General features: G+C 37.8%; 1 protein-coding gene across 1 annotated transcript in view; it reads right to left on the bottom strand.

The window, feature by feature from the left end:
* Positions 1-4,426: 4,426 nt before the first annotated feature.
* LOC309483113 (uncharacterized protein) overlaps positions 4,427-26,618 on the bottom strand; it is a 95,691-nt gene continuing 73,499 nt past the window's right edge. Inside the window, exons 9-11 of the mRNA XM_082148758.1 lie at positions 22,519-22,572; positions 19,435-19,548; positions 4,427-5,725 (exon numbers count right to left, since the gene is read on the bottom strand). Coding sequence (XP_082004884.1) covers positions 5,540-5,725; positions 19,435-19,548; positions 22,519-22,572 — 354 coding nt within the window. The 3' untranslated portion in view covers positions 4,427-5,539. The remainder of the gene's footprint in view (positions 5,726-19,434; positions 19,549-22,518; positions 22,573-26,618) is intronic.

Genomic DNA, 26,618 nt, shown 5'->3' with positions numbered 1-26,618 from the left:
CCTTTTTTGTGTGCCTGGGAGTGAATATGTTAAATAAAATGCTGTTTACACCATGAAACTTTATCATGCAAATAAATGAAATATTGCAAGGAATGTCTGCACACTTACATGTGCCAGTGCTCAAATAAGTGCCTTCAAATAAAAAAGGAGTTTTACACTCTTCCTTGACATAGATCACAAAAGATGAATAGATATGTTAGACAGAAAAGAGAATAGGAGAAATGAGCAGAGGTTGTGCGAGGGATGACTCATGGACAGTGTCAGAGAGTGCTTGTCTTGTTTTGATGTATACTATACCGACGTCTGAGATCGGTCAGGGACAGATATGGCCATATCAGATTTCACAGAACTAGAGGGCCAATGCAGAAATTGCTTATAACCTTGAAAAGACAGACCTTGAGAGAGAAAGAGAGAATTATAGTGCAAAGGAACCGTACAGTGCATCCTTTAACAGCACTCTGGATAAAAAAAGGTTTCAAATGTCGCAAAAATGAGAAAGCTTCGTGCCGATTCACAACACTATTCTTTTGCAGACTTCGCCCGACAACTTTTTATGTAAATATGAGATTTGCATGAGTTTTATCAAATTTTCCTATTAAATTATAGATGATTTATAATGGTCTCAGAGGTCCCCTTCAGTCTATAAATCTAATTAGCACTTCTGCACCCTCAGCCACACAGGACAGACGTTTAGTTTGAAACAGAAGATCTGAGCCTTTGTTTTTCAGTCAGTACAAGCCATTAAAGTTGCATTTAGCTCATACATCATTATTATCACTGTTATCTGCATCTCTCAGTGGAGGATTACTCCTAGTAAAACATGAAAAGTGAAGGTTAAGAACACAATAACAGAGATTAGAATCGTTCCTTATCTCTGAGGAACTTGCCGGCTTAAACAGAGCTAACTTGCTGTTTCTATGCTTGTGTATCAGGTAATTGGAAAGTTCTGCTCGGCTGGAACCTGCGCCGCCTCCAGTAATGTTGGTCACACTCTTTCCTCTCTTGTTCTGTAAGGAAATAAAGCCTCTGTGGGTGCGCAGCCTGAGCCCCGATAAGGAGAATGTTAGGAGGGTTAGTGATGGTACTCGGATTATACTTCCACAATCCCTCCATCTAGATTTATCTGAGGACAAACTGCCTAGAAAACTTCTCCAAAGCCTGGCATCTTTTTCGTTCAAGTTCTTAGGATTGGAATATGCCAAAGGCTAATCTGTGGCAGGATCTTCTTTGCTGCGAGATTATTTTCCCACACGGATGAATGTGAATTATTCAAAGAGATGAGGCAGATTATTTGGGAGGGAGACTGGTTGACATGCACTTTAAATTCAGCTGTTTTTAATCCGAATCCACTTAATTAGTCGCTTTAGTTTGAAGAGGTTTTGGCATGTCGTACGTTTATTTAACTTCACTTCTTAAGAGTGATTTTCCAGCCACCGTTGCCATCGGCTTGCTGAATTGAATTGAAGAAGAGCCGATCTAAATTAACCATCAACTCCCAGCTAGAAACAAAAGCCTGTTCTCTTGAAAACAAAAGCAGTTTTTTGTCAAATTAAAAACTTGAGGCAATGAATAAGCAACAGCAACATAATCATTTGATTGTGGATACTGAAGAGTGAAAATCTGTTTGCAACAAAACAAAGAATCTCTCTCAACAGTTTTGGCTTAACAAGAGTACCTTCATTAATTAGATTTTTGCTCCCTCCCTTCAATCTCATTCTCATGCCTTCCAGGAGCAAAGACGAAGCTATTGCTGTTTTTGATAGAGCACTTCTGTAATTAAAAAATAATGCTTACATCCGCTGCTTCAACTTGAAATAGAAAATATCACTAAGAATAAAATATCTAAGGTCCATACAGTAACATCTTATCTACACAGGCCCCATTCCTCTTAGCAAAAACATTAATTACCTATACAGTGTATAATTGAGTTCTATAGAGAAGCTTTATGAAGAACTTTAATGCAGTTCTGCTTTTAACAAATGAGCTTCACGTTCATTTAGTTCCAGAAAAAACCTGTAATTAGCATATTAGGCTGTGCAGTCAGTACACCCTATACAGTACGCCATAGAGTTTCTGACACATACCCAAAAATATCTCCTATTCCAGCTGAGTTCTCATTAGTCACTGGAGTTGTTATTAATGTGCTTCAGCCTTTCTACTCAATCCTCCATATAACCCACGGCTGTAGAGTGATGGTGACGAGTAACACGGAAAACTACACATGCACTTTCCATGAATATGCTACAAAATAATTTAAAAAAATCTTTTTTTTAACAAAATGTGCTTAAGGATAGTTCACCTAAAAATTCAAACTCTGTCATCATGACACGAACCCAGTTGTTCCAAAATTGTATGACTTTCTTCTGTGGAACATAAAAGAAGATATTTTAAGAAATTAAGAGTTTTTTTGTCCATGGGCAACAAAACAGTATGGTTAATAATTTTTTTTGTCCACTTTAAAATTTTATTTGAGAAGATCTGTTTTATTTTGTATTGATTTATATTTCAGATTTTGGCAAATTTCTACATTTTTGAACCCAGATTTTTGTGAAAACTATACTAGAATGGGTAACAGCTACAAATTTTAAATAAATGAAGATATACATAGATTTCCCATACGATATAATATATATTTCCCTTAAAGTGACTTTTCTGTATCAACTAAACTAGCTACTTTTCATGCTAGGTATATTTGATGTGAAAGAATACATTATCAGACATATCTAACAGGTCAAAGAATAAAAACATGGGTTTTGTGCCTCTACTGCTTTTATAAGTCACCTGAGCTTAGATGAACGATTTTAACAGTAGTCCTCCCATTGACACTTTCACTTTACGGCCATATTTCATAATGCAATTTAACCTGTTCTCAATGTTCTTCCTCACACTGCTCTCCCCGGTGGAAATGTTTTCCTAAGTGCCTTTCCATTATTCTAAAAGCCCAAGTATAAAAAAGAGAACTCAGGGGAACATATCACCCATAAGGCATAGCATGCCTCTCAAAAAACATATAATTGACAGGAAAGCTGCTGGAAAGTGAGAATTAATTTGTTCAGTGATGACAACCGAATATACAGACATATTTGACAGCTGGTTTTGTCTGATGCACCACTTTCATTGCACATAGTGTCATGGTCCAAAAGTGATGATTCTTATGGCAATTTAAGCTTTGTATTGCCAAATCCAAATGGTAAATGGAGCCTTTATAATTGAAATCATGACCAGCACAAGGCTTGATAGGAAGACCCTTCGCTCTAAATGTATCATGGAGACTGAACTGATACTGTAAGTGCAGACGCAGTAACTTCAGCTGTGAGTTAGCTCTACTATTCAGACCAATTTATTATCAATCTTTCCATTTAGCTGTTGTTGTCTGGTGAAGCTTCCCATCATGGCCTTCACTGTGTAAGAATAATATAAAAAGGAGGTTTCATCCCTTTTGCAGCCCCCACATAATTATTTGTCTTTCAGGAATTATTAAACATGCCACTGATTTATCAGTACACATATATCTCAACCTTGACAGGCTTTAGCATAAATGTTTTTCATACAGTCATTCTGCTTCCTGTCATTTCCCTTCCCTTCATGAATTAATAATACACCCACATGCTCTGTCTGTGTAAAATGTCCTTCAAAGGACATGTGTTAACTAATTGAGGTATTCAAAAACCCAGTGGGCTTAAAAAGGCCATAAAGTAACTGTACAAAGTACAGTATAATCATTCTATCATGTCTCTAGACATATCGCAATCACACAAATTAAACTTTTCAAAAGAATACTTTGTTTTTTATCATTTTAATTTGTTAATTAAAAAGGATGCATTAAATTGATTAAAGGTAACAGTAAAGACTTTCAAATATGTTTGTTTGAATATTACATTCACTAAAATAATGTATTACTGTTTCCACAAAAATATTAAGCAGCACAACTGCTTTCATCATTGATAATTATAAAAAATGTTTCTTGAGCAGCAGATCAGCATGATTTCTGAAGGATCATGTGACACTGAAGACTGGAGTAATACCTGCTGAAATTCTGTTTGATTTAATTACATTCTAAAATACATAAATTGGAATCATATTTCACATTATTTTTTACTGTATTTTTGATCAAATAAATGCATCCTTGATAGACAAATGAGACACTCTTTTAAACACAAACAAACAAGCGCGCACAGGTACACACACGCGCACACACGCACACACACACGCACGCACGCACACACACGCGCACGCACGCACACACACACACGCGCACGCACGCACACACACGCGCACGCACGCGCACACACGCGCACACACACACACACACACACACAATCATAACGACCCAAAAGTTTTGAAAGGTGCTGTATGTATAAGAGGGATTATACTCATTTTTATGGGCATATGTCAGTTACATGAAACCTTTTTGTAAAAAAAAATTTCAAAATATAACTATATTTCATCCAAGCTCGCCATCTTTGAGAAGCTAAAAGTCCACAAGCTTAATTCAAACTTGAGAATTTCCATTAAGGCTATGAACTGGCAGGCCTCATATGTGATCGGATTATGAGATTTGCTTAGAAATCACAACATGAAACCAGATGTCTCGTTTGAACTCAGGAGGCTTGTTGTAGCATCTGAAATATTTGATATGGAAAAAGTGCGGTAGTTCATCAGAACGGTTCTCTGTACAGGCTGGACGACAGACAGAGAGCATCGGAAAAGACAAAAACAAACAAACATCAAGGCTCATTATAATAATGTATTGTTATTGTGGCATTATCACACCACATTTCTGGGGTCTGCATTAAGATAAACAAAAACTATTTTCCCACATCCATTACCAGAATGATCCTTAGGTTTATCATTAGGTGAAGAACATTAACAAACACTCAAGTATGTTGAGAGATGAAATGTCTTCTAGCTAGAGGGTTCATTGTGCAGATTCTGGACTGGCTGATTACATTCTCACAATACTTCAAAAAATAATGAACTCAGAATGAGACAACAATGATTTCACACTATCATCATCATCATTTCAAGGAAACATAAGCATGTATATGGGTATTTAGCTGTTTGTTTTTAAAATACTTCAGTCCCTTAAGACATTTCTCATTCCATATAACTACAAAACAAGATAAAATAAAATGAAATAAATGTTGTATGGATATATGTTGTATGGAATTAGAAATGCCTTTGTTTCTATTCTGACATTTTTTAACATTTTGTAAGTCTTCTAAAACAGTAGAAATAAATGAACTAAGAAACACCAACTTGATCAATGTCCAGATCAATGTGACAGATGTCCTGATCGATCGGTCGCAGTCTCAGCATGCAAAAAAACAAGGCAAACAAAAAAAACACCCCGCTTCAGTCAGAACAAACTTCAGATCAAACTCGAAAAGAAAGGAAGAAAAGGTGGAGAGAAAATAGGAGGGAGAGAGAGGGGAGAGGAGACTGTGCGAAGATGCAGCCACCTGCTTTCAGTTTTAATATTCTGACTGGACGAGGCCATAGAAGACAATTAGAATTAACAAGAGTGAAAAGAGCCCAGTCAGTGATCCATGGCATCTTCTTCTTCATCATCTTCTTCATCACTGCTTTGAATAAAATCATCCTCAATGTCCTCTAAAGAAGGTCCAGCTTCATCATCATCATCATCACCACCACCCAGCTCTGCCAACAGCTGCTCCGTATGCTCAAACATGGGTGCGTCCTCACAGCGCAGCTTCACATAGAGCTATAGATTCAAGAGAGAGAGAAAAAAACAGATCTTATGATTATTATCAGAGGAATAGTGGCAGTGTTTGTTCAGAGAGAAAAGAGAAATCTCAGCTTTGACTCCAGGCTTGGCATGTTTTTACAGTGTGAACTAAATCAAAACTCTCCTCTGTGCCACTCCTATATATTCCTCTTTTCTCCATCTTTCAAGGACTCTCTCTCTCTTTCTCCCTCCATCTTTCTTCAAGAAGGTCCAGTGCCAGCGAAGTCAGCTGACAAATTCCACAAATTAGAGACTCCTTTCCAAGCTCAAACGAAGCAAGCTCTGCATCAGTGTGCAGACTGAGTGCTTGCCAGGAGAGGAAGAGGATTCAATCCCCCCCACTGTCTCAAATCTTATCACTGTAAAATATCCCCCGAAAGAACATGATAAAAAAAAAACAATTCTCAAAGTGTCGGCTAAACAATATATCGCCCCACACTTTCTCCCTTTGGTTTATATAAAAAGCTTGCAGGAGAATTAATACCAGAACATTTTACAGCTTCAGTTCAACTGCCAAATGAGAGTCCAAGGGAAGGGATACTCATGATCAATCGATGATCAATTAATTGTCCTTTTAATCAACTGCAGATTATTGGCACAGATACATTCAGACGCAATCTAATGTAAAAAGGAAGCAGGTTCAACATAATGTGTTGCATATTTTTTCTATAAAGACTGCATTCACTGCAAATGAAGTGATAATGTATAAAAGAACAACGTCAACAAGAAATTTCTGAAATGACACCATTAAAGATGCCGTCGGCAACATTTTTTTGATCATATTCAGTGTAATCGACACTATAATCCGACAGAACAACATAAATAAGGTGGTTTTAGAAAAAAACCCGAGCTTCTAACTCCACCTGGAGCGTGTTATTTGTTTTGCAAAAATCCAGCGCTCCCGCTTCATCAGGTCCAATCAGCGCAGGGGGGTGTGAGATCTGACTGTCAATCACAGGTCGTGCACACGCCACAGATCCCCCCTCACTCGCGCACGTTAATATCACATGCACACGCCACGCCTGAAGTTCGCCTGGAGATTGCATGAAGCGTGATGGCGGAGAGAAAATCTACTAACAAGCTTCCAATTCCTCGGTTATTGCTATCTATGGATAGATTAGCCAGGGCAGCCTACCTCCGAGTCCATGGTGTTGATAGATGCTGAAGAGACGGACGCGTTCACAGAAAATCAGGTACACACGCACAGTGACTCACTGACGAGCACGACCTCGATGGGAGGGTGCTCGCTGGTAGTGGGGAGGGGCATGAGAGTTGTAAACATTCAAAATTTTGGCTAATCGACCCAATCTGCCAGACTTGCCGACGGCAGCTTTAATAGTGTAGCAGAATGTTATGCAATGTATTCACATTGCATGTTAATGTTTGACTTCAACTCAAAGTCAAAAGAGAAAGATTCTAAATGCCTATTAACACCAAGGACGATAACCATAACGATAACGATAAAAATCGTTCTAATATAAAAGAATAGTCCACAACACAACTATAACAATACTGGCACAGAGAAACGATATCGTTGAATTCACTTTAAGAACAATTTTCAGCTGATGAACAATAAAAACAATGACAGCCAATCAGAATCTGGTAAATTAAACTAGAAAAAATATATAATAATATATAACTTAATAATTATATAAATATAATAATAATAATACATATGATATAAATAATACAATATATATATATATATATATATATATATCAGGTATATATATATATACACATATACATACACACACACTATTAATACAAATATTTAAAAATTAAAACAAAAAGCATTATAAGATTTAAAAAAGATTTGAAGTTATCTACTGTACATCTGTTTTACCGTATTAATAGTAACAATTCATCAACTTGTTATTCATTTTAATGACAAACAATTATGAATAGATTATGAGAATTCCTACAATATTATTTGAGTGAGTACTTAAAGATTGGTAAAACCGCAGTTGAATAACAAGCAGTCATGATGTGATATGAATGTGGTTAATGGTGGCAAAGCTAAAACGGGGCATGGACGCCATGCAGACAGACTTGCACCCAGTCAAAGAGCAATGCAGAGAGCTTACAAACTTCCTCAAATTTCAGAAAGCATCATGTGAGAATGACTAATGCACACTATTTTTTTTAAAGGTCATTCCTTATGAGGTATTAGCAGTGCGTTTGGAGTACAGACCACTCTTCAGTGAACTGTAATCATGCAGACGCAGAAGTTCTGTCTACTCTAACAACCTGACTTTAATTAAGAAAGCACATTTCTTATTAATACATGAAAGAGCAGTCATTTAAAAGGCTGGAGAAAGTGACCCCACAACTTATCAACCTTTCCTCCGCTGTTCTTTCCTCTCTTTCCTTCTTTTTATTTAATGAGTTTTAGCAGCATAGAACCTTATTTAACTCCCCCAGGAGCGAAACCACAGAGTCCTTCACACTCACAGACTAACCAGGTCATCTCACACACACATACTGTCAGTGGGCAGCCGGTTGCTCCCTTATATCACCCTCAGAGCCGTGGGAACAGTCGCTAAGCAACAGCGAGTGGCGACGGGGCTCTCTGGGCCTCGTGGGATCTCATTTACGGACCGATCATAAGCCCTCAGGAGAGTCTGAATCTCCTACCTGCTCTACAGATCTGACCTTCACACACGCACGCACAAACATTACAACCACTGGCCACACAGGTTTAGTTAGACCCATGAGGGCATTTTAACACAATGTTGATGTGTGTGCATGTACTTTCCGGCCTTTTCGCTGCCGGATATCAAGGTTAATTGTGACGATAAAGCAACACTTACACATTAAACTCACATTGGCTCACAGGACTGGAACATTTAAATGTCTTATGAATGATTTGTTATATACTGGTTAATGCATAACTGGAGTGGATGGCTACCATTGCGACTGTTACATTAAACTCCAGATTCAGCACTAATTTATACAAGGGCAAACATTTCTAGGTAAATGTACCATGCCTGATTCTGAGAATAATAATAAATAAAAACTTTACTAATCATAAAAAAGCATTGGTGATTTTTTTAGCTCTTATCTAAAGTAGATTTTAAAATTATATTTTGGTATTCATTAGCTCTCATTGGTCACCTAAAAAAGTGGCTAAAATTGCTTAAGAAAAAAAGCAGAAAACACACACACACACACACACACACACACACACACACACACACACACACACACACACACACACACACAATCCATTACAAAATACAGTACTGGTCAAAAGTTTGGAAACATTATTTTTAATGCTCTTACTATTTTTAAAGAAGTCTCTTATGCTCATCAAGCCTGCATTTATTTGATAAAAAAAAATAAAAAAAAATATATATATATATATAATAATAATAATAATAATAATAATAATTATATATATATATATATATATATATATATATATATATATATATATTTATTTATATTTGATCAAATTATAATATATAAATATATTTGATTTATATTATTAGAAAATTTCTATTTTGAATAAATGCTGTTCTTTTGAACTTTTTATTCATTAATGAATCCTGAAAAAAAGTATCACAGGTTCCAAAAAGAATATTAAGCAGCACAACTGTTTTCAACATTGATAATAACGAAGTATCAAATCAGCATATTAAAATGATTTCTGAAGGATTGTGTGACACAGAAGACTGGAGTAATGATGCTGAAAATTCAGCTTTGCTTCATAGGCAATAAATCATATTTTTAAAGTATATTTAAAAATATATTAAATATAAAAATATATTTAATATTATATTATATTAAAGTATTTGTTGTTGTCATTTGTATTTTTGATCAAATAAATGCAAGCTTGGTGAGCAGAAGAGACTCAAAAACATTAAAAATAGTAATGTTTCCAAACTTTTGACTGGTACTGTATACTGTATATACAAAAACGAGCAATAGAATGACAGATGGAAAGGCAAATAAAGCGATGGATGGACGGGCAGATAGGTAGGTAGATATATACAGTGAGGAAAATAAGTATTTGAACACCCTGCTATTTTGCAAGTTCTCCCACTTGGAAATCATGGAGGGGTCTGAAATTGTCATCGTAGGTGCATGTCCACTGTGAGAGACATAATCTAAAAAAAAAAAATCCAGAAATCACAATATATGATTTTTTAACTATTTATTTGTATGATACAGCTGCAAATAAGTATTTGAACACCTGTCTATCAGCTAGAATTCTGACCCTCAAAGACCTGTTAGTCTGCCTTTAAAATATCCACCTCCACTCCATTTATTATCCTAAATTAGATGCACCTGTTTGAGGTCGTTAGCTGCATAAAGACACCTGTCCACCCCATACAATCAGTAAGAATCCAACTACTAACATGGCCAAGACCAAAGAGCTGTCCAAAGACACTAGAGACAAAATTGTACACCTCCACAAGGCTGGAAAGGGCTACGGGGAAATTGCCAAGCAGCTTGGTGAAAAAAGGTCCACTGTTGGAGCAATCATTAGAAAATGGAAGAAGCTAAACATGACTGTCAATCTCCCTCGGACTGGGGCTCCATGCAAGATCTCACCTCGTGGGGTCTCAATGATCCTAAGAAAGGTGAGAAATCAGCCCAGAACTACACGGGAGGAGCTGGTCAATGACCTGAAAAGAGCTGGGACCACCGTTTCCAAGGTTACTGTTGGTAATACACTAAGACGACATGGTTTGAAATCATGCATGGCACGGAAGGTTCCCCTGCTTAAACCAGCACATGTCAAGGCCCGTCTTAAGTTTGCCAATGACCATTTGGATGATCCAGAGGAGTCATGGGAGAAAGTCATGTGGTCAGATGAGACCAAAATAGAACTTTTTGGTCATAATTCCACTAAACGTGTTTGGAGGAAGAAGAATGATGAGTACCATCCCAAGAACACCATCCCTACTGTGAAGCATGGGGGTGGTAGCATCATGCTTTGGGGGTGTTTTTCTGCACATGGGACAGGGCGACTGCACTGTATTAAGGAGAGGATGACCGGGGCCATGTATTGCGAGATTTTGGGGAACAACCTCCTTCCCTCAGTTAGAGCATTGAAGATGGGTCTTCCAACATGACAATGACCCGAAGCACACAGCCAGGATAACCAAGGAGTGGCTCTGTAAGAAGCATATCAAGGTTCTGGCGTGGCCTAGCCAGTCTCCAGACCTAAACCCAATAGAGAATCTTTGGAGGGAGCTCAAACTCCGTGTTTCTCAGCGACAGCCCAGAAACCTGACTGATCTAGAGAAGATCTGTGTGGAGGAGTGGGCCAAAATCCCTCCTGCAGTGTGTGCAAACCTGGTGAAAAACTACAGGAAACGTTTGACCTCTGTAATTGAAAACAAAGGCTACTGTACCAAATATTAACATAGATTTTCTCAGGTGTTCAAATACTTATTTGCAGCTGTATCATACAAATAAATAGTTAAAAAATCATACATTGTGATTTCTGGATTTCTTTTTTTTTTGATTATGTCTCTCACAGTGGACATGCACCTACGATGACAATTTCAGACCCCTTCATGATTTCTAAGTGGGAGAACTTGCAAAATAGCAGGGTGTTCAAATACTTATTTTCCTCACTGTATATATTTATAAACAAATAATAAACAGACCTCAATAAAGATAATCTTTTTTAGATATTTTATTTGCTATTTTTATGACAGAATTTCATTAAGTACGATGACATACAGCATCTGCAAACATAGGAAAATAATGAAATCGTCTTAAAATATATATTCAATTTTTTTTTACAATATTTTGTGTAAATATATCTCGAAACTTAACCCATAATACTCCTGGGAGCAATTTCACTGAGATGATCTTCCACAGAGATAAAAAAAAAAAAAGCACTGCATACAGAGAATGACCCTGTACCACTGCGCCCAACTCCTCTGCGAATAAATAAATTAATTGAGAAACACTTGTGCAACAGCTCCTGCGTTTTGGATTCACAGATCTGAGTGGTGGTTATTTAATCAATCTAGAGGAGGACGGCGCTCCCTCGAATGTGTTACCTCAGCGACAGACACCATCTGGAGTTCCACCCTGTAATTACTGAGACCTGATCTCCAGTCCTGATAAGAGTTACACTCCATCAGCCACTGACACACACACACACACACAGTGTCAAAAACACCTTCAACAAATCTCCTCATCTTTACATCCTTTAATAAGCTCTCAAAAGTGTACACAGCAGAAATGTTCCTCCTAGAGATAGCTACTGCTGAAAAGTGTATCTTCCACTTAATCCGAGACTTCTATGTGTACCTTCTCCACTGCTTTATTTCTATGTTTTGAACTGGCAGCTTTGCAGAGGAGCTCTGTTTGGGTGGGTTCTTTGCTGAAGAAAATTGTCTGGAGGTGTTGATGGTGTGTGTGTGTGTGTGTGAGTGTGTAGAAGTGAGTCTGCCATCTCCTGCTATGGCCATCTTACTCAATTGGGAACCAGCACAAAAAAATGATTGATGCCAAACCAAGCCAAGCTATCTTTGTGGGGACTCTCCATAGACATAATGATTTTTATACTGTACCAACGGTATATTCTATCCCCTTACACTAACCTTACCACTAAACCTACCAATCACACAAAAGTTTATGCATTTTTACATTCCCCCCCCCCAAAAAAAATAATTCTGTATGATTTATACGCTTGTTTCCTCATGGGGACCTCAATTTAGTTTCCCATGGTATCATCACGGCGAGTCCCCATAAGTCTGTATGCATTCAGGTTGAAGTCCCCACCAGGATAGAAAAACATGTACACACACACACACAAACACACACACACGCACACACACACACACACACACACATTTGTTTCTGTCATGGCAGGGATATTAAACTGAGCTAATTTTTTCTAGCCCCTAATTCTAAAGTTTGATAATTATTATATTATCAATACAATTATTTATGTTATTTTATTTAGATCTATAATTCTTCATTTAAATAAATTCAGATATACATACATTTATATTAGCCATGGCTGATCCTCAGAATTCGGATAAAACCTGACACATATACACTGTGCGCGTGTCCGGTGTAGTGTGCATTTGTGTGTTGAAAGTAATGAATGTGATTGTATTTGTATCTGTCCTTCCCTCTTTCTCTGCCTTCTTTCATCATTCAGATTGCCATCAAGGACTCCTCCCACTGTCCCTAAATCACTTTCCTCAGGCCGTATCTCTCTCTCTCGTTCTGTACTTCTCTCCTCTGATGAACTGCTGGGCTGAACTGACTCCTGATCCACAACTGACCTTACTGTCCAGCTGAAAGATAGTCATTTATATCTGCACAGTTCACAGACACACACACACACACACACACACACAAACACACACACACACACACACACACACACACACACACACACACACACACACACACACACACACACACACACACACACACACACACACACACACACACACACACACACACCTACACTTTCTTTTCTTCCCTCTGAGGCATACACCAGTGTTTTCTGCAACACTAACCTATGGCAAAATAAAATTTAGCCGAGTTGTGATTTCACAGTCTGAATTTAAGAATATAAGACCTAAAATGTAGTAATTCTGTGCAGGGATTTGAATTTTTCATTCTACTAGTCATTAGTAAATGATTCATTCATAAAACATAAAAAGACACCTACTGGTGTAGCAAAAGTATCCTGCACTAAAATCCAAATCATTTTGGGTTTTGTTGTAACAAATGGTACTTAAAGCAAGTTGAGCATATTACATAAACAATATTATTTCATTTTCAATGTATTTACATTGAACAGGGGAGGAAAAATAGATTTCAGTATTTAATATACAACTCGCATATCCATAACTCCCACTTCCCTGGTTCTTCACTTTCTTAATCACACACCCAACACCTAACATCAAAGAAATGTCAACTTTCAAACACTTTTGTGCATCAAAACGAAAAGAATGATAATAAAAGGCCGGATTGCGTTTTCAGTTTGAATCTATCGATAAATAAGTGCCTCCAATCCTGTGTGCGCTCATGTCCACAATAAAAGATTTCAAGTCACAAGAGATGAGAACGGCTCTTAATACATCAAACTACAGACCTGAGCCAAAAGAACAATCACACATAGGCACTGAACAAAAGATGCTCTGCGGCTCTCACTCGACTGGGAGTACAAAAATACAAGCAAACAGACCGGAAGGGTTTTCTAGAGTACATGTATAAAGCATCAATCTACTATAAAAGTAACTGAGAATAAAATATTGCACAACCTATAAGAAAAATGTAGGCCTATAATATATTTTTTTCAAAACTTTCATAAACGTCTACACAATAACACAGCACAAAAATCCTACGGAGCATTTTATGATGATTTTACATACTAAAGAATTCATTTTTTGGGTACATTTTCTTTATAGCTATACTTGAAAGAGGAAATGATAGGGGAAAGGGGGAAAGAGAGAGAGAGAGAAAGAGAGAGAGAGACAGAGAGAGAGAGAGAGAGAGAGAGAGAGAGAGAGAGAGAGAGAGAGAGAGAGAGAGAGAGAGAGAGAGAGAGAGAGAGAGAGAGAGAGAGAGAGAGAGAGAGAGAGAGAGAGAGAGAGAGAGAGAGAGAGAGAGAGAATGAGATCAGGTAGTGTCAAAACACATGGGCAAAGTTTAGACCTAAGGAAAAGAAAACGGGTAAGAACAAACACCAACAAAGCAATGCTACAAACAGAGCAATCAATACAGGATAAAAATAAGTAAGATTAGCAGATCTTTCCTTAGTTGTTGTTTGCTGACACTTCAGTTAATCACATTTGCTAGCTGGTGGTTGACAATTCTGCTTTGGAATTATAAAAGATAATTGACATGACCAAATTGGATTGGAGAGTTCTTGAAAATGATCTTGACACATTGACACACTAATTCACTACACTTACTGTATTTAAGCTATATTCATACTAACAGTGATTTGCAGCTGGTTGTCAAAGTTATTTTAGATATACATATGGCCGAAACGTTTGTTTTATATGTGCTGTGTTGCATAATGAAAAATTATGTGGCACTTACTAGAATATTTTTATACTGACATTTGACCCCTGCATTGTAAAACCTGTAAACAATGTGAGAGCACCTAATAGCTGGCTTTGATCTAAAACATGCAATCAAATACACGATTCACATCGCCTGCTCTCAAACACTCTGGTGTATGTGAAAGACAGCTGTGGGATCAGATGTCTTCATCTCTACTGCACTCAATGAAATGACAAAGCATTATCAACACAGCTGCTGTACATATAAACAGAGTTGAGAAAAATACATGTGTGGAAAAACACACAAATACACACAAAATCACAGACAAAATCTGCATAAAGACATTGGACAAGGCTCATTCCTGTCTAAAAACACACTTGTGTCTCTTCCAGGAATGTTATATTCATTCAGATTTACTGGAAGAAAATAGCAGACCTGAGACATAATTTGTTTGATTGGAATGTGAAAAACGCGTGAATACTCGCTCTTATGCACATTAACACAAACATTTTTCAGCTGTGTATATTAGTTTATCGAGGCCACATAAAAGGTGTCACTGTGTGAATGTGTTTTTCATGGGTCTTGCTAGAGGCGATTTCAAGAGCTGCAATGGTAGTTACAGACAGAGCAATGAGATGCTTAAAAAAACGGGTCATTTTGCACCCATGGCTGAACATCTCAGCTTTACTAACGCTGAAGTAACATTGTGACACACGAGATCTATTACTTCCACACAGAACAAAAGCTGATGAAATACCTTCCGAATTTTTCTTTCTTTAATTTCCCCTTGAGGATCGATAAAGTGTGACTGTCTATTCACAAAGCAAGAGGCTGGACCATTTATGCATCATAGCATCCGGTAAGCATGATAAATCATTATATGTAAGATTATTAATGGCTGAAAATGTGGTCATGCACTCAAAGCTCAATCAATACTGCCCAGATCAATACAGGACAAGGGGTGGAGGTAATGAAGAATAAAAAGAGATGTACTGAGGGATGAAGAGAGGAAGAAAGAGCTGATGGAGAGAAATAAGAAGTACTGACATATGGAAAGAGGGAGAAAAATACTCAAGAATAAAAACGTGATTTGACTAAAAGTAAAATTATTGGAAAAACTGACACTTCAAATCAACATTTCAAACAAATCTAAATCTTGACAAAAAGTAGTTTTGAGAATGTCTGAATAAAAGTACGTTTTTATGTAACGTAATAATCTAGTGGTTACACTATGGCATTCATTTCTTTTTCTTTTCTTTTTTACTCCCACCAGATGACACTAATCTGCCTTCAAAAGTTGGATTTTAAAGGCCTTGTCTCTATTTCAACATGAAATACAGCTTTAATTGAAAAATAATTTTAGAAAATTAGAAAAAATATAGTAGTATTCATATCATTGCATAAATATTAATTAGTAACATAAAATTCTCTCAGAATACAAAATAAAAAAAAGGTCTGGAATATGAGAACAACATAAGACAGAATATTCAATTTTGGGTGAGCTAATCCTTTAACACCAGGAATAAGCAATAGATCTCGGCTGACAACTTGCGATTGAATCAGCGAGGCAGACGTTAATTGCAGGTATAGTACATAGAGACAGAAAAGAGAAAGAAATAGAGAAAGAAAAGAGAGTGAGCAAGGAATAGAGGGATTAAAGAGAGGTAGTGAGGAATGGCACAAGAGAAAGAGAGAGAAAAGAGAGGCAGTGAGGTATGGATGGGGAGGGGAGGTGGGTGCTAAGGGATGGACGTGTAAAGAGCTGGACATTGAGCAGAAGGCAGAAAATCAATGGTGAATAGCGGCTAAAGTGGAATCTGAACCCTGCCTGGAGTCATAGAGTGTGACAGAAGAACGAGCGCATAGTGGAAGCGAGGAAGGGTGGAGTGAAAGTAGAAAACAGCAATATGAGCGCATACACAGAAAACAAATCCGCAACAGGCAGAGTAGCCACAAGCTAATTAAAATCAGAGGAGCAGGGGAAATCAATCGATTCAGGAGAAAAATCGAGACTGTAATCAAGAGATTAGCTCAAGAGCCATCAATTTCACAACTGGCTAATGATCACTAAAGCAGAAGAATAAAACTGAAGATTTAAAAATATATGGAAATACTTTATAGAGTTGAAATCCACAGCACTTGGGCAACAGCTAACAACATAATTATATCTTTCAGAATAAAGCCCAAATCGGACGGGACTAGTTTTCCAGGGGGACATTAGAGAAGTTCATTTCTCACAGGTGTACTTTGCGATTTTAATCCCGTTAGAATCTGCAATGTCTGTGTTTTTCTCACACTACCTCAGTAAAAATTACAGAGCAAATTACCTACTGTTTTCCTGCAAAACTCAACAGTCCTCTGAGAATTCTAATCCCATACAAATGCGAATGTCTGTGATTGCTGATGTTATATTATCCTACAGCTTCTCCTCGTGTTTCTTGATCTACCTGAGCTACAGTTTACGCACCAATCTTCCACATGCATTCATTTCAACATGTACAAAATTAATAATTCGTGCCAAATCGCGGAAAATGTGAAGACTTTTTTTATTTTTTATATATATATATTTAAAGATTTTATATTAGTGTCATGCAGGTAATACTTGTCTAGATGTCTATGCTCACTTATGTGGGTTTATTACAAACAGCCACTTCTATAAACAAATACTTATTCATAATAATTCATAATAAATAAAAGTAATAATTCATAAAAAAAAAACGTATACGTCATATGTGACGTCACACGCACGCACAGCACATGACCTTCTGTAATGCCCACGTCTAGAAAACACACACTTCCACCTCTGTAATGAACACAGAGATGTTAGTCCTGTCCGAATTGGTACATGAATGAAATCACAGACGTTGGGTGATAACAATTATAACTCAAACTACGTTTGGAAAACAAGTTTTGTGTTCTGCCGAAGATGGAAACGTATTTCTGTTTTTATAGGTTTAGCAAAGCAATGGTGCACAAAATAAGACTCTCGATGATGCTACTGAAATATTTTGTTCCCAAAGGATGGAAAATGTATATGATCACCAGATTTAATCAACAGTTCTATTACTAAAAAGTTGAAAGGTTATTGCTGTCAATACTTAGCATTATACTAGCAACATTAGTCTAGCTCAGTCATAACTGGCAGTATATTTCATAGCGCAGAGAGATGACCTTCTAAAAGGCTAATTAATAAATAATTACTGTTTGCTTTATTACGGCCATATTAATGACACAGCTAACAAAAGCTTGGCGATATGGGGCACTGATTAAAGAGCAGATGAATAATTGAGACGTTAGCGAATGTAATTAAATATTCACAAGTCTGAACCAAAGCCAAGAGTGTGACTTTCAGGTCTTATTTACATATTTTGTGCTCATGAGCCAATTTTTGCTCTCAAATTTCCTTTTAAAGAAATGTGTAGAGAAGCACAAACGGAGATTTTTCTTCACAGATTTCAACAGCAGAAAAACTCCAAAGACCTTATAAAGTCATTCAGGATTAAGAGGTCGGAGAGATAAACCATTAAACGACTCTGAAATAAAAGAGCATGGGTTCATTATTAAATGGATTATTATATTTTTACTTTCAAATGTTGATATAAAATATAACCTACATTTTATTTAAAAAACAAACAAACCCACAGTATTAAAGACCATGCCATTAAAACCATGCCATCTTATCCAATAGGACAAAGAAATACATAAATATATAAATAAATATGGAAATACATCATACATTTTTTCAGATTTCCTTCTCCATTTGTATATCTACAAATGAAACATATACTTTATTACTGTGGTTACTGTTTTTACATGAAGTGTTAGGTGCTTAGACAGGGTCAGAGTTTGTATTAAGTCTCATCTGGCTGTTTTAATTTGAAAGATTACTTGTCTGAGCCATTTGGATCGATAAGAATACTGAAATACATTTCTCCTGCTTTCCTATTGGCTAGCCATAACTACCCATCAATAGTGAATTCTGCAATAACTAAGTAATGAAAGTCTGTACTTCAGACACTCAAGGAGAGACATATGGATCTACAGCTATATGCGAGACAGCAGGTGTGTGCCCGGCCTTCCCAATTCATCTCACTACATCATCAAGGACGTAGTAAGGTATGTTTAATCCTCTCCAGAAGAAAATGAGAGGCTACAAGGTGAAGCAGAGGGAATGAAGGACAGATGATGACGAATCTATTCGAAACGAGAGATGCAGAGACAGAAAAACAATGGAAGAGGAAAGAGACTACATGCAGTGACCAAAGGTTTCTCAAAGAGAACACTGAAAAGCCTGAGGAGGAGATGGAAATGGGGAGGAGGAAGAAAAAGAAGAAAAGAAAAAAAAAAGAGCTATACATACTGTCATACTTCACCCTGCAAGCTATTCCCTCTCTTACTTTATTTCAAACTCTGGCTTTCATTTTCCATTTCTATTGCGCTCGGACACCAGCAGAGTTCGAGAAATTTCACAGTAGAAAAAGAGCTGACGGCATGCTGAGAGAGCCATGACAGATGGAAAAAATGAGAAGGGACCGAGGGAGGAGTGGAGGAATCAGCCAGGTAGAAAATGTGTGTGTGTGTGTGTGTACTGTATGTGGGGGAGAATGAAAACTATGCTATGATGAAATCAGATGGCCTCATCATTTCCAAAAGAGCAGTGTGTGTATATGTGCGAGCTCTACCTTTTTGGCCTTGCTAAGGTACGTCCAGGCTGATTTTCTGAAGTTCACACCGTTGTTTGTCAGGTCTTGTTTATCCAGCTGCAAATAAAACAGCCATCCCAACAAATACCACACCTGAGACAGGAAGAAAAGATATATATAAATTGCAAATAATTACTGACAATTTTCCCAGTTTTATTTTCCCAAAATTCGTAAAGTTTGCAGCAAGTCAGATGTTTTGGGGTAAGCTGTGCTTGTGGTTCAAATAATAGTATAAGCTTTGCCTTCAAATGCAGGGAATACTAATACTAAAATAAAATAAAGTTATTATTACTAGCAGAAATATTATTACTATTACAAAATACTGTCTATTTTTGCACTACATAAAAATATTCTGATTATTAAAACCTTTTTCTGGCTGGTTTAAAACATGGGAATAATGTGCAGCAAACTGGGATTGGGATTCTATATAAGTGTTACACATGGATTATAAATGGAATGGGATCATACATTAGTATGTCGTTTTTCTTTCTCATTTGTATTCATATTTTTATTTGAAATGTAAATAATTCCTATATTCCCCAATGATTCCAAATGAGCAGTGTTGGAGTCACTCCAGGATCAGGGTTTGGAAGTACTGGCCTATTGCATTAATTGTGTAAAATCTGGCACGAATTACCCCACTCTTGCCTACAGTAAATACATCTAAAAGTAGGCTGCAAAAACATGAGACAGTCAGTCAGCCACTTGTAATTAACAAAACAAACCTAAAGCACTTCCTGTGCACTCTGTCAGTGCTATAAATATTTGATTTCAGGGAGGATTAAAATAACCTTATTTTGGGGTAAACAGAGAGGGAGAGACAAACAATCGGGCAGCTTTGTTTGTATCCTGAAAAATGAGAACATTGAACAAAGGGAAGTCAGACACAAATGGGCTGTGGGGAAGAGTGTGTGTGCATGTTTTTGTTGTGCTGTGTTCAAGTGCTCTTCACTTTATCACCTACTGTTACACTCTATACCCTTCTCTGATGTCTCAATAACACACCACAGAGAGTTCAAACATCTCTCACTCCCACTCTCTCTGTCTCCTCCTCTTTCACACTCTATGACTCTCCTGAGCTGAATGTTCAGAACACTCTGTAAGCGCTCTCAATCTGCCAGATATCTATTAGAGAGAAAGAGTGTGTGGGTGTGGGTGTGTATACGTGTGTGTGTTTGTGTGTGGGAGTGGACCGGTAAACCTCAGTCCCGACTCTTCAGAGAGTAGACTATAGGGATGGCAATCAAAGGAATTTAACGGTCCAGTTCTGATTCTGTCATATCAAAGGACTTATCCTTTTTTATATAGCCAGTAGGACTAGGTGATAAAAAAATATTTAAAATAAAATAAATCTCTGAAAGTCACACTAGAGGTAAGTTTCATATTCATTGGTTTAATAATTTATTATTGGCTTCAGTTTGGCTCATTAATTATGCATCAACATCAGGATGTTTGTACTATATAAGCTATTTTTAATCAAGTCTGAAGAAAAGATCTGAATGTCTTCGAGTTTAATAATGCTTTTTAATGTATTGTGTGGTATCACCATCATTTATGTGGCATTGGGTTGAGATAGAAAAATGTGCTATGTGCGTGTGTGTGTGTTAGGGCTGGGAATCACTGGGTACTTCACGATACGATACGATACGCGATACATTGTTCACGATACCGATAATATCACGATATGGCGATACTGCGATAATCGATATATTATCAGTAATAATAACTCACAATATATCATGTTTTAAGAAATAAAAAGTTTTTTTTTTAATTAGGAAAATTAATCTCCATTTATTTTTTTGGATGAAACACAATAACAAAAACAACTTGTGTCTTATCAGTTGCAACAAAACAGTCACAGACACTATTTTTGTTTTGCTCGCAGATGATTTTTTTCACTCGGGAGAAATCGAGTGGATGATGCTCGCATGGTCGCGGCTCGCAGCGTGTGAGAGGAATTACGAGACGAGCCGAGCCGAGCACGTTACGAGCACCTCCCGATAATTTTTAAACATGTTTAAAAAATTCGGGGAGTCGGCCAGATTTTCACCAGCTGTCCCCTATTGCCCTAATCATACACAACCACCACGTCGATGGGGCTATACCTCAGTGGCAGCAACCATACAGCGTGCGCATACACTGTCTCACACACACACACACACACACACACACACACACACACACACACACACTTCTCTCTCTCTCTCTCTCTCTCAAGTTTTTATGTTGAAAGGAATGGCTACTGTTCTCTGCTTTTCAACAAATCATTTGCACACACATTTATGTCATTTTTCTATCTGAAGCTTTGCCTGCATGCATGCAACATGACGGTCTCTGTGTTTAGCGCGAAAGCCCACGTGATTGCTGCCGGCTCGGGATAAAATTCGTGCAGGACAGTCGTGCCGTATACCAGCTGCTTTGACGCGATTATCAGTTAAACTGACTCGCAACGTGACGTGTGCAATATCACGACCTCCCGAGTGTCCGAACTCGCACCGTGTACGCCCGCCCTAACGGCTTTTAAGATCGATACTTGGCAAGAGCGCATTGAGAATCGATCGCGGGAGAAAATATCGCGAGATATCGCCATATCGATATTTTGGCGCACCCCTAGTGTGTGTGTGTGTCTATGTGCTGGTCTATCAAATAGCAATGTATAAGTATCTCAGTTTTAGCCACCCTAGCATTGTGTTCATAATTTCTCTACCTAATAAAGTAAAGTGAAGACCAAAGCACTTTCACACAAACAAACTACTATTTCAGCAGGATATAATGCCATAAATTATGAATCCAGCTGTCTGGGACAGTGAGCAATACATCAAATGCTGGTGTCAAATATCCGACCAGGTGGAGCCTGTAGGATGGGCCTGATAATACACAACCACACCACAACAACTGGAAATAAACATCTTATAAGTTATTTCATTTATTTAACATTTCATCATTTCAGTTTATTGTGTTTTAATTAGATTAATCAAACTCTTTATAATTGGTTAACTTGTGAAATGAGTAACAACAACACTAATACAATTTAAGAAATATTTAAAAAAAAATAACACACACCTCCACAACCTCGTCATCCTCCTCTAGAAGATCCTCCAACACCTCTGTGGCCATCTGGAAAAAGAAAGCAGCTCTTCATTTACTAAAATATGACATGTAACTTGTAAAAAGTAAACAGATTTTTAATTCCAAATAATTCCACAACTGCTTAAGAGTCTAAAGACTAAAGAATAAATAATTTTAAGGAAAAAAAATATATATCTGATAAGTTAGATAAAAATATTTTGTATAAAAAGAAAATCGCATAAGATACATAAAAAAGCAAGAGGAATCACGTGACCCATCGACAGTGATGCCAGCATAGTTTTCGGCTCTGCTCGCATAGTCTTATTTTTTCAATAATCCTATAACACACGTCAAATACTTAAACATCTATCTCATCATGAACCCTTCGTCAAGCAAAGAAGCGCGGAAGAGGGAAAACGAACAATCGCCTATAAAGAAAAAATTCAAGGATTCTGCCATCTCTAAGGAAGAACTCGATACAGCTATTGCTAATGGCATAAAGCTAGCCCTCCAAGAACAACAACGTGGTCTAGATGTGGCCATATCCTCCGCTGTCAGGGAAGCGGTGGACTCTATTCTAGTTCCAGCACTACGTGATTTGCGAACGGAAATCCAAAAGACTAATGAAACTGTGAAGGAGATCAGCAGTGAACTTGAGAGGGTAGCCAAATCTTCTAAACGGACTCAAGACCGAATGGAATCTGTTCAGACGGCTGCACGAGAGGACAGGCGTTCTTTTAACGAACTAAAGACGCAGCTAGATCAACTCAACACAAAGTTGATAGACCTGGAGGACAGAGGGCGAAGAAATAATGTAAGGCTGGTTGGCTTACCAGAAGCAGTGGAGGGTTCAGATACAGTCGGCTACCTGAAAGATAATCTTCCCAAGTGGATCCCCTCATTGGTGGGCCGAGACATTGACATTGAACGGGCACATCGTGTGTATGGAGGAGAGGCTAACTCCAACAAGCCGCGCACCCTCATCTTCAGATTACTGCGTTGGCAAGATAGATCGGCTATCCTGAACGGGGCACGTCAAGTTTATCCAGTGAAGTACGCTTCCACTGGCGTACGCACATCGGCTCGCCTGCTCAAACCTCCCGCTCATACTTCGGCGCCAACAGCCGGCACTATTCTATTCTTCCCCGACTACAGTCCAGCGACAACAGCAAAGAGAAAGAGCTTCAGTTCTACCATGAAGAAGGCTAAGGACATGGGCCTGGAGCCATTCCTCATCTATCCTGCGCGGATAAAACTACAGTATAAAGGCGAAAGAAAGATGTTCGACTCCCCCCAGGCCGCCGAAGATTTTATCAACTCTCTTCCGCGGAGGTCCACCTTTACTCGGAGTGACGGTGGAGCTACTGACGCTCCCCCAAACACGAACGAAGAACATAACGATGGGGATCCTCCTCACGCCAGAGAAGACAATTTAGTGGACATGGAGTAATGAGCTTAGAGCAACTAAGTTGTGTAGCAATTGTCAATCTCACGGTCCTCGGGTAGGCTACGATCTAAAGACAAGTAAGTTAACGTTAACGTTATGCGAAATTAATCTGGCTTAACTTACTTAGTTCGAGAGGTGACGAATATTCATTTTATGTGTTAAGATTGTGTGGGTTTATCTGATTCTATTGCCAGGCGTTGGGGTAGTTTGGTCACGTATCAGACACTGTTTATGTTCTTACAGACCTACGGTTTTTTACCTGTGCGGTCTGTGTTTGTTTTTGTATATAGTTTTTTCCACCCCCTCCCCTTTACAGACACATTCCATAAAACATCAGTTTTGGTGCTTCGATACGGTAATTGGCATGATGTTTACACGCTTCAGTTATATATTATACTAACACGTTTAAATTTTAAGACAGATCTTAGCGGTATGTGTCGATGCAGTCATTGAATATATTATCACTCAATGTGAATGGCCTTAACTCCGCTATCAAACGCACTCGTGTTCTTGAGTATATATATCGTAAAAAGGCAGACATTGCACTGATTCAAGAAACACACCTAAAACAATGCGATGTGGCGCGATTTCAAAATAAATATTACAGATTAATTGCATCATCGTGTGCACTAAATAGGACCAAGGGAGTATGTATCCTTCTTAACCGGAAAATTTCATGCATTGTAAATATTACTGGAAATGATGAGAATGGAAGACTTGCTTTTGCCCGTGTTTGTATACTCAATCATAAATTAGCTTTCACTTCCATATATTGCCCAAATGAGCCTGACAGAGAATTTTTTTCCTACATTGGAAACATATTGTTAGAACAAAATGACTGTTCTTTAGTGGTGGGAGGTGATTTCAATGCAGTCCTGAATCCGTCTCTTGATAAATCTAATAAAGATGCAACATGCAATCCTTCATCTACCTTATTGAAGTCACTTCTCAAAGATTTAAATCTTGTGGATATTTGGCGTGTACAGAATATTACTGCTAGAGATTATACATTTTTCTCCAATAGACATAAAACATTTTCTCGGATAGATTATATTTTTCTTAGCCCAACCCTTATTGCAGGAAATACGTCCATTGCAATCTTACCAATTCTAATATCTGATCACTCAGCACTTTTGTGTAACATTGATCTGCCCAACATTAAGACAAAGGCCCCCAGGTGGCGTTTTAATACATCTTTATTAACTAACCCTGGTTTTCTTAGTTCACTCAAAATACAACTTAAAGATTTTTTAGATATTAACTCAAATGATTGCTCTAATCCACAAGTGTTATGGGAGACCACAAAGTGTTTTATTCGTGGTTTTTGTATTTCATTCTCCTCAACTGTAGCTAAAACAAAAGCTTCCCAGATCACAAATCTTGAAAACAAAATAGAGTCATTAGAGAATCTTCAAAAACATAGTTTTTCAGATGATCAGTCTAAACTGTTGGCATCATTAAAAGATGAATACAATACACTGGCCATATCAAAGGCGGAATTTATCTGGCACAGAACCAGACAAAAGTACTACTTTGAAGCAGAGAGGCCTAGTCACCTGCTGGCTCTTATGCTTAAGGATTGTGAAACAAAAGCTCACATTCCAGCAATAAATACACCTGAGGGCAAAATTACTACTAATCCGCAGGCCATTAATAATACATTCTTAACATTTTATGAAAACTTATACAAATCAGAGATTTCTTATGATGATGCTACCAGTAAACATTTTCTTGAAAAATTAGAACTTCCCTGTCTCAAGCAAATGGACCAAGATAATCTGGAAGCTGCTTTAGAGCTGGATGAACTACATAGAGCTGCAAAATGTCTCAATAAAGGCAAATCGCCTGGCTTGGATGGCCTCCCTCCAGAGCTTTATTTAGAACTTTGGGACATGGTGGGTACACTCATGCTAGATTCTTTTAACTTTGCAATCAAAAGTGGGACCTTCCATAGAGACCAAAAAACAGCACTCATCACCTTACTCTTGAAAAAGGGAAAAGATCCTTTTGAGTGCTCAAGTTTTAGACCAATATCCTTACTTACAAGCGATCTTAAGATATATGCCAAAGTACTCGCTCTGCGCCTGGAAAAAGTTATTCAATCTCTAGTCAATGAGGATCAAACAGGATTTATCAAGGGACGCTATGCATCTGATAACATGAGAAGGCTGCTACACATTATAGAGGTTGCAGAGACACACCCAAATCCCTGTGCCGTATTTTCACTCGACGCGGAGAAAGCGTTCGATAGAATAGAGTGGAAATATATGTGGGCAGTTTTGCAACGTTTTGGTTTCAGGAATAATTTTATAGCAATGATCAAGGCGCTATACCACTCACCTTTAGCGAGTGTTTTAACAGGTGACATAATCTCCTCCCCTTTTATCCTGCAGCGTGGTACAAGACAGGGGTGTCCACTCTCGCCACTTTTATTTTGTCTGTCTCTGGAACCTCTAGCACAATCCATTAGGCAATCTACGGCTTCCCCTATGGCAATTGGTCATCATAATCATATTATATCTCTGTATGCTGATGATATCATTTTGTTCTTAGATAACTTCGACACCTCTATTCACCCAATTATTAAGGAATTTGATAATTTTAGCAGCCTGTCAGGCTACAAAATTAATTGGACAAAATCTGCACT

The sequence above is a fragment of the Leuciscus leuciscus genome (genome assembly GCF_965113295.1).
Source record: "Leuciscus leuciscus genome assembly, chromosome: 20".
Lineage (NCBI taxonomy): Eukaryota > Metazoa > Chordata > Actinopteri > Cypriniformes > Leuciscidae > Leuciscus > Leuciscus leuciscus.
The sequence above is the reverse complement of the archived record's forward strand: the minus strand, read 5'-3'. Positions and strand labels throughout refer to the sequence as shown.